The sequence below is a fragment of the Setaria italica genome, chromosome I (assembly GCF_000263155.2).
Source record: "Setaria italica strain Yugu1 chromosome I, Setaria_italica_v2.0, whole genome shotgun sequence".
NCBI lineage: Eukaryota > Viridiplantae > Streptophyta > Magnoliopsida > Poales > Poaceae > Setaria > Setaria italica.
Genome location: NC_028450.1, coordinates 29,323,577 through 29,333,256, shown reverse-complemented (window position 1 = coordinate 29,333,256; position 9,680 = coordinate 29,323,577). Strand labels below are relative to the sequence as shown.

Sequence of the window (9,680 nt, the reverse complement as noted above, 5' to 3'; positions counted from 1 at the left end):
GCCTAGAAAAAAAAATAATGCCTTTTGGTTCTTTAGAACGCCAGAATTTTTTCATGGGCTGACAAGGCGACACATATCGGTAGCCTAGCCATTGCCATAAGGCCCATGAGCTAGCTCATGCTCGTGCCAATAGAAAAGGCCCATCGTTTCAAAAAAAAAGAAAAGGCCCATGAGAAAGAAAGCAAAAGCCCGTGTTCACTGGCTATGCTGCATGCAAGCCATATGGAAGCCGCCGTCCGCCATTAGCAGAGGAGTGCGGCGGAGGTTCAGCTTCTATGTTTGGGGAGGCGAGGCGTCCGTTGCGGGCAAAAAAGAGAGAAATTTTAGCTCCTTTTCTTCGCATGGCTCCCAGTAATCCAACCACGCGTCCGCTTCCCTGCGATTCTTGGGGCCTTCTCGGAAGCAATCTTGTGTGTAGAGGAGCGAGTGATTTTTGCGCTGGGCCTGGGAGGAAGCGGAAGTAGAGGGAAAGAAAAAAAAAAGGATTCCCTCGGGAAGGTTGGTGATGATTCATTCTTTTGTTATTGTTTTGGGTGTTGGAACTGCGATTCCGATCCGCTCGTCGTTCTGACCCTTTTCTTCTCTGTATGTTTGGATGTATTCAGTGGGAGCTTCGTGATGAGAGGTTGATGGCAACCTGTCCTATGAATTGTTTATCACTGGCCCCTTGTATTTGAGGAATTGGTGCAAAGAAGGAATTTGCCACGACCCACGGGAAAGACAATTGATTTTCGAACGCAATGTCTACCTTCTTTGGTGTTCTTGTCTCCGATCCGGGGCTGCAGAGCCAGTTCACCCAAGTGCAGCTCCGGACCCTCAAAACAAAAGTAAGCAACCAGAGCAGTTTTCGTTCACGTAAAGATTCTGATGGTAATCAAGTTTCTGCAATCACACTGCTACCTCTTATCTTTTGCTGCAATAGTTTGTTGCTGCAAAGAGACCGGATGCGGATCATGTAATGATAAAAGATTTGCCCCCGGTGATGGAGAAGCTCCGGGGCATCCATGAGGTTCTGTCTGAAGAAGAGGTTAGCAGATTTTTGAGTGAGACCTATCCTGATATGAACCAGCCTATAGAATTCGAGCCCTTCCTTAAGGTACAGCCTGGATAACTTTGTCATACTTTTCATTCACGTTGGAAGCAAGTTTCTTTTGTCAACGCCGTCTTGAAATGTATTAGGAATACTTAAATCTCCAAGCAAAGGGGACCGCAAAAAATGGAGGCAAAAAGAAATTGAAGGGATCTGTGTCATTTTTGAAAGCTTCCACCACTACTCTCTTGCACGTCATTAATGAGTCTGAAAAAACTTCCTACGTCAATCATATCAATAATTTTCTGGGAGAGGATGCTTTCCTGAAGAATTTCTTGCCATTGGATCCTGCATCGAATGAGTTATTTAACCTTGTTCGGGATGGTGTGCTACTTTGGTGAGTGTGTTACTAGCACTGCTACTCCATTCTGTTCTTTTACCATGCCATTTCTTCTTTTTACCTTTCGTTAACAACGAGCTATGGCTTGTCCCTTTGTCTTGTAATGAATCAGCAAGTTGATCAATGTTGCTGTTCCCGGCACAATCGATGAGAGAGCAATCAATACAAAGAAGGAACTTAATCCATGGGAGAGGAACGAGAACCATACCCTTGGTCTCAACTCTGCAAAGGCCATTGGTTGCACAGTTGTTAACATTGGAACACAAGATTTGATTGAAGCTAGAGTATGCTTTTATGCTGATGTTGCACTGATTATGATTTTTCCCACTTATTTTCCTATCTAACTAGTAAAATAGTAAATATATAAATATACATTGCCGACCATGGCAAAATTTTCAAAATGAAAGTTCGAGGACCATTCTTTGTTGATAGTCTTAGAAAAAAGTTTTTATATTAACAAAATCTAGGTTGGCGGTAAAAATTATCACTTTGGTAGTCGTTATAGCTTTTCAATCAATTTGTATCATTTGGGGAACTAAAATATCTTATGCTTCTTTGCAGCCTCATCTAGTTCTTGGTCTGTTATCCCAAATCATAAAGGTGTGTATGCTATAAAAAAACATTACTATATGTCATAGTAATTACTAAAGAAATTTTCAATCTTTGGTGATGCAAGCAAATATGGTGGTTCACAGTGTAATTTCATCCTTGTATCAGATACAACTACTAGCGAATCTGAATCTAAAGAAAACACCACAGTTGGCGGAGATTGTGGCTGATGACAATGGCAAGGTTTGAGTTATCAAGAAATTATATGTGCATGCATGTGCAGAAATGACTTTTGCATACTTGGTTATTATAAAAGAGTTGAATCATGTTTAATTTATGTTACTGCACAAAATCTGGCTAATTGGCGTTGGCATGATGCTATATAGGAGGTAGAGGAGCTGGTCACCTTAGCGCCAGATAAGATGTTGCTCAAATGGATGAACTTCCATCTCAAGAAAGCAGGGTATAAAAAAACTGTAACAAATTTCTCTACTGATGTGAAGGTATGTATGGTACACCTGAATATTATGCATTGTCAGTACATCCACATGACTTAGTCCTGGACAATATAATGTACTGTATTTTTTAATAGATGAAAAATACTGCAACGTATGTGGCTTGTTTATGTATGGTTTTTAAATCACTTGACATATTGACCATATTTTTCGATAATCCTAACAACAAATGGTGACAAGGATTGTGGGTAATTTTCCTGTTCTTATCTTATGGGTAGACAATATGCAGGATGGTGAAGCGTATGCTTACCTTCTCAGCACCCTGGCTCCAGAGCATAGCTCAAAAACCATGATAGAAACTTCGGATCCCAAGGAGAGGGCAAAGAAAGTACTTGAAACTGCAGAAAAGCTCGATTGTACAAGATATGTAACATCAAAAGATATTGTTGAAGGTTCAGCAAATCTCAACTTGGCATTTGTTGCTCAAATATTCCAGAACAGGTAACTAGAGTGACTCATCTATCTATATCTGTCCTTTAGTTGGCAGGAATTCACATTAAAGTTCAGCAATTTACTAGCATTTGTCAGACCTCTATCTATATTTTTACTGCGATCAAATTACAGTAGTTTGATACTGCCGAAGTTTAACCTTTCATATGGCCTATTGTAGGGAAATTCCTTTTTTTTTGTTATAGTGTACTTGGTTTTAAATGCATCATCTGCCTAGCCGTTCCTGTTCCTTTTTGTAACATCTGCACTACTCAACATTTGGTGATAATAAAATAAATGGACAACCTTTGTAAAATTAAAAAAGTATATTGGTGCAACTATGAATGCATATTTATCAGTCACATTTGGGAGGATTGTCAACTGTATAATGTTGCCACAACATGCAAAATTTATTCTTATTTTTTGTTTCCAGGAAAGTTTTATAGTAAACTATGAACGGATGACTATCATTAACTAGGTTATCATTTCAAAGTGCCAACATAGGAAAGTAAATTGAAATACATAGAAGTTCTCTACCGCTTTAGTCTTTCATTCACTTTTCCACACACTAGTATGGATCTGCATGAATCAAGAAAACATCCACACCATGCACTGAATGTTGAATCTTTATTCCTCTAAAAAAGAGAGCGACTCTTGAACATGTCTGAATAAACTATGATCACATTTTGCCCTTTACTAATATAGTGCATATTATCTGGAATGATTTACGAACTTTTTGCAGAAATGGTTTATCAACCAACACTGTGGCTCCTGTTGAAGATACTCCCGATGATGTGGAAGCATCCAGGGAAGAGAGAGCGTTTCGCCTATGGATTAACAGCCTTGGAATTCCAACTTATGTGAACAATTTGTTTGAGGACGTTAGGACTGGGTAAGCTCTTAAATTAGGAACAGCATAACTTTTATGGCATATATTTTTCTATCTTACCAAAGTTCATTTGCAGATGGGTCCTGCTAGAGGTTCTTGATAAAATTTCTCCTGGGTCAGTTAACTGGAAGCATGCATCTAAACCACCAATTATTATGCCGTTTAGAAAAGTGGAGAACTGCAACCAGGTTATCAAAATTGGGAAGGAGTTAAATTTTTCTCTGGTAAATGTAGCAGGAAATGACATTGTGCAAGGAAATAAGAAACTAATTCTAGGTAAATACATGCACACATATATGCTTCTTTGATATCTTATTTGAGCTGTTTCTTTTCTGCTCCACATGATTTTCTTTTTAAGTATTGTCACTTCATTACTCATTATGGATAGACTCGTTTCTTAATTACTCGACCAAAGTTTACCGTGTTCTGTTGTAAAATATATCTGCCAACAGCAAAAGAGAAAGAAAGAAAGAAAGGGAAGATATACATATATAGGAGCCGGCTTACTTTTGTAGGGATATTAATTATTTTTAACTGATATTTCATCCAAGAAGAAAAGTGCTTTGATTTCCTAAATGATTCTAGCACTAATATTTCTATAAAACTTTTCTTATTCCCCAGCTTTTCTGTGGCAACTCATGAGGACCAGTATCCTACAATTGCTAAGGAACTTGAGATCCCATTCTAAAGAGAAAGAGATCACCGATGCTGACATCCTCATATGGGCTAACAATAAGGTCAAGGAATCTGGCAAAACTTCTCGCATCGAAAGCTTCAAGGTTCATGATCAAGCTTTCCATTTTAGTTAAATTGAGCTATCATATCTTGTGCTTATCCTTGAGCACTTGTCTTGATTCTCTAGGACAAGAGCATATCTGATGGGGTGTTCTTCCTTGAGCTCCTAAGCGCTGTGCAGAGCAGGGTTGTTGACTGGAACATGGTGAAGAAGGGGGAGGATGGTGCGTACCTCTGCTCCCATCAAACACCCGTCCCACATCGATTTCAACTAGTATTATAATAACGTTTTGCTGCATGACGAGTATCGTGTTTGTTTTTATGGTTGCAGAGGAGGAGAAGAAGCTGAATGCAACATATATCATCAGTGTTGCTCGGAAGCTAGGATGCACTGTGTTCTTGTTGCCAGAAGACATAATGGAGGTAAGACAGGAATGCCAGTTTGGTTTTCATGTACAAAACCTCACCTGTTCATAAAACTACGACTACAGTTCAATTGCAGAAACAAAAAAGTACCAAAAACGATACCCATTCACTTTATTGAACAGATTCAGTAGATTAACACCAGGCATTAATGTCTGCTTTCATGTTTGCTGCGGCAGGTGAACCCAAAGATGATCCTCACGCTTACCGCGAGCATCATGTACTGGAGCCTGCAGAAGCAAGGGCCTTACCAAAGCCCTGGACCACAGGATGCTCTTCTAGAGGAAGAGGAAGGCGAGGAGGAGGAAGAGGAAGAAGAGGAAGAGGAGGAGGATTTCGAAGGAGGCATCGAAGACGGCGTCTCCAATCTGACCACTTGATCAGAAAGTACGTCACAGCCAGCCACCACAGCGGACCAGGTTTGCACGGTGAAGTTGCCGGGTTATCAGGGGTTTGTCGAAACCGAAAGGGGAAGGAAAATCAAACTGCAGCTGCAAAGGAGAAAGTTTTGGGTAAAGATAGTTGATTTCATTCTTTGCATGGCAGGGAGCAGCAACTCAACTCCTCTTAGTAGGTAAGATTGTGCGCGATCGCACAGCCTAATCTTGTATGCCAATTGCCAAGTGTATGTAAGCAAATGTGACAATAAAACCAAAATATTTTGCAAGACTGAAACAAGATCATGCGTGAACGTGGAAGGTGGTTTCATCTCGCTGGGCCTTGGAATCGGAACTCGTGAGGCGGAGCCTGCTTCTGTCTGGGCCGGGCTGGTCCTTCTCGTTGTGCCGCGCCGGTTTGGGAATGGATGGCACGGCCCCGGCTCTACTCCATTAATCGAGTTGACCATTTCCGGCATGCAAGCTGCTTTGTGGATGGATATCAGTGGATATTGTAGATTTGTAGCTGCTTCGAGTGGCAAGGGGGTGTTTGGATAAATTTTAATCTCTATCATATCGAATGTTTGGACGAGTATTAAACATAGGCTAATTACAAAATCAATTTCACAACCTCTAGGCTAAATCGCGAGATGAATCTATTAAGCCTAATCAGTCCATGATTTGACAATATGATGCTACAGTAAACATTCGCTAATGATGGATTAATTAGGCTTAATAGATTCCTCTCGCGAGCCTAGGGGTTCTGCAATTAGTTTTGTAATTAGCTCATATTTAGTCCTTCTAATTAGTATCTTAATATCCGATGTAACACGGACTAAACTTTAGCTCAGGATCCAAACACCCCCAAACTGCTAAACTGCTAGATCGGCTCACCTCGAGATAAGGCGTCTCTCTCTCTATCTTTGTCAGTGCATTGGCTGCTATCTCTGCAAACGGCATGGCCGCATGGGCACGCAGAGACACAACCCAAACGCAACTTGTGCGCTGCACTGGGCAACACTGTTTGTATCACTAATAGCCCATGCTTTGATGTTGTAGCTAGTGTCTGAGTCCTGTTTGGTTGGCCCTGAAAAAAGAAATCTATAGAAGTTACTAGCCCATGCATTGATGTTTTAGACCTGTAGCTACTGCTTAGTCCTCTTTGGTTCATGTCCATGCATGACGACCACATTTTTTTGCTAAAAGATACAGCCAGTAGTTTGTTGTTCACATGATTTTCCTAAAAGAACAGCAATCTGCAATCCATAGCATTGGCAAATTAAAGAACCAAATTACACACTCTCTGTAAGAAACTATGATGCGCGCGCCTGACAATCTGTGTATAGCAAGTTGCGGACACGAACCAAACAAATCCTTACACTTAACAGTAGTGTCTACCTTGTGGCCAGTTAAGAGGTGCCACGACTTAGAATCTTGCTATAACTTTGGTCCCAATGGCAACATGGAACCTCCTTAGGAAAGATTTGCGCATGATTAAACTTTTGCTAGAAGCAAGCACTTGCCAAAACATAACTCCATATGCTAAGTTCTAGCATCCTACAAGACCACCTCTTCTTAGCATTAATCTGACAGTCAAGGTTGTTGTGAAGATTGCGGTTTACACTTCATCTATATCATATAATTTGACTTGCCTACTAGGTCTCTGGGCATAATCTTCGGTGTATGCTTTGCCTACTGATTGCCGATCTGTATCTTCAACTAGGCAACTTCCTCCCTTAAGTCTTTGTTAGCTCATGCTTACTACGATCTAAACCTTACAAACAGCTAGCCATGTGTTTGGTCGAGCATTTCATCGATTCCAGTACTAGTTCTCTCAGATTCAAAGAAATATATATGCATATCTTTGAGGCCTTATATAATAAGTCTACCAATGCATCCACTGACCGAGGGGGAAAAACAGAAAAACACAGTCACCTGACTATATATAGCAAGTACTCTTTGAATTATTTATTCGATGGCATGCATTATGTAGATGCATCAGAGTTACACTCTACATCAACCACACCGACCCCAATCACCACACCGCGACGACATACGATCACACGTAGATGTACATGCTGATGGCATGCACACCCGCTTTATTGTTGACATACAAACAGCTGACATAGCTACGAGGGGCCATGCATCTCGTGCAGCTTCAGTTCATTCAGTTGTGGACCTCGACGGCCTCCGGGCGGTACATGGGCTCCGGGATCTCGTCGGGGTGCGAGCAGCACCGGCAGCCGCCGTAGTAGCCGCGGCTGCAGCATCTCCACCGGCAGTAACCCCCGCCGTGGCCAGGGTAGCCGCCACCGCCGCGGCCAGGGTAGCCGCCTCCGCCGCGGCCAGGGTAGCCGCCTCCGCCGCCGGGGTAGCCGCCGCCCGGGTAGCCGCCGCCGCCGTGGTAGTCCTGCACGCCGGCTTTGTTCTCCTCCCCCGTGGGCTCTGCACGATCCAACACGTATGTAATTCATGTTAAAGTAAGCATTATGAAATGTGAATCGAGCTACTTCGAATAATCTCACTTCAGATTAATGGAAGCTAGTTAGAGTGCATGGGGACTCACGGGCTTGCTCCTTAGCTGAGGCGACAAGGAAAGCAGCGGCGACTAGGAGCGCGAACACTAGGAGCACCTTGGACGCCATGGTTTTGCTTCTCTGCAACTGCAGTGGTGGATCAGCTGCGAGTGTGTGATGAGAAGCTATGCATGCGAACCGAGCGTATTTATAGGCAGAAGGAGAGGATAGGGGTTTGACTACCCGGCCTATCTGGTTGATGCCTTGACATCCATGTAGTCGGCGAGCAACTGTATGCGGCCACACGGGCCCATGGATGCTTCAATAATGAGGCGTTTGCAGTTGGGAGATGAATGGCATTAACGATGCCTTCCATCGTGCTTGCAAAGTAGCGTAGCCAGTTGCATGCTGCAGTGCAGGATATCTGCCACTGCCCGTTGAAATCTCTTCCTCAGCTGGAAAATTAAACATGGATGCATGCAGCGTGCCAAAATTGACTCTCGGAAGCATGCATTAACACGTACGTAGCGAAATTTAAATGTCCAGGTCCAGCGCCTAAATATGTGCCCGTGTGCAGAATATGTCCATAGTTTGGTTTTAGTGTTTAGTAACAATATAGTTAATAATGGGGCTAACTTGTTTTTGTCAAGTATATACATGAATCTCATGGATTGGATTAGATCGATCGATTGGATAAGTCTTACGAAAATTATGTAGGAGTAGGACCACATATGGTCCGGCGATGAGCCGTTTGTATACAATGGAGTTTTCATATATATCTCCGTGCATTTGTGTATGACGGGTGGTCTAGTTACAAGGGTGTTCATTCTACACGCCCGAGTGTTCATAAAGTTGAAGTGTCCGAAAAGTCTACAAGCGAAATGGTCCCAATTGGATTTGTCAACACCGGTGGGTTTCACAAGGACAAAAATACAGTAAGGTGCAGAAGTTCAATGCCTGGGTGTTCTCTACATGCTAGATGCTCCAATGATCAAGTTTTGTACACGACAGATGCTTAAGCAGGAAGCAGTCCCTACTGGAGAGGTGAGTATTCGTCCATGATGTTAGTATTGGTGGGATTTTGGTTCGGTACTAATGCGCCGAATTAGTACCGGGTCCAAATTTTCGGTCCCTGCAGATCTTTTAGTACCGGGTCACAACACCACCCAATACTAAAAGCTGGTACTAAAGCCACAGAGACTTTTACTACCTGGCAATAACATCAGTGGTTACTAAAGATACCTTTAGTACCGGGTGGTGTTATTGCCTGGTACTAAAAGTCTCTCCACGGGTTACTTCAAAAGGAAAGCATATCTAACTTCATCACATGTGCTGTGTAGATGGGAGCCTTCGGCTGTTCAGAATTTTTTTTTGGCGCAAAGCCATTTGGTACCGGTTGAACTGCCCGGTACTAAAATGCATTGTATTTAATACCGAACTAGCGATACCGGTCAGGCACCCGATACTAAAGGGGGTTCCCGACCAGTACTTAGAAGTCGATCGTCCAGCAGTGGGTGTGGCTGGAAAGGCAGGCAAAAGGTGAACCTCATGATCTAGCGATGCGGAGTTGCAACACACTGGATCATTTGATGTTTAGTGTTGCTGCTAGGGTTCCAATGGCTAGGTCATCCGGTGTTTTTAAATAATAACCTATATATAGCGAGAACTAGTTAGAGGGGTCGAGCTTATGGTGCTGTAGTTCAGATAAGCTCTCATATACTTGTGAAGATATACAAGCCACTCAAGTGCTTGTTCATCCAAGGCAATTAATACAAGACTAGTGCTATTTTAGGCTTAGATAGTGTATTGCCAGGTGA

At 42.5% G+C, this 9,680-nt stretch overlaps 2 protein-coding genes across 2 annotated transcripts; one reads left to right on the top strand and one right to left on the bottom strand.

Moving 5' to 3' along the window:
- The first annotated feature begins 633 nt into the window (after positions 1–633).
- Positions 634–5,598, top strand: LOC101756662 (fimbrin-5). Its single transcript, XM_004952877.2, has 14 exons — positions 634–827; positions 923–1,096; positions 1,180–1,427; positions 1,543–1,714; positions 1,992–2,030; positions 2,148–2,222; positions 2,366–2,482; positions 2,724–2,935; positions 3,666–3,815; positions 3,889–4,088; positions 4,434–4,591; positions 4,675–4,771; positions 4,879–4,970; positions 5,150–5,598. The coding sequence occupies exons 1-14, from the start codon at positions 741–743 to the stop codon at positions 5,348–5,350; spliced, it is 2,022 nt and encodes a 673-aa protein (XP_004952934.1). The 5' UTR covers positions 634–740; the 3' UTR covers positions 5,351–5,598.
- Positions 5,599–7,291: 1,693 nt separating this feature from the next.
- On the bottom strand, positions 7,292–8,061 carry LOC101756265 (glycine-rich cell wall structural protein-like). The gene is made up of 2 exons (XM_004952876.2): positions 7,914–8,061; positions 7,292–7,792 (listed from the first exon to the last, which is right to left on the bottom strand). The coding sequence occupies exons 1-2, from the start codon at positions 7,990–7,992 to the stop codon at positions 7,515–7,517; spliced, it is 357 nt and encodes a 118-aa protein (XP_004952933.1). The 5' UTR covers positions 7,993–8,061; the 3' UTR covers positions 7,292–7,514.
- Between the last annotated feature and the right edge of the window lie 1,619 nt (positions 8,062–9,680).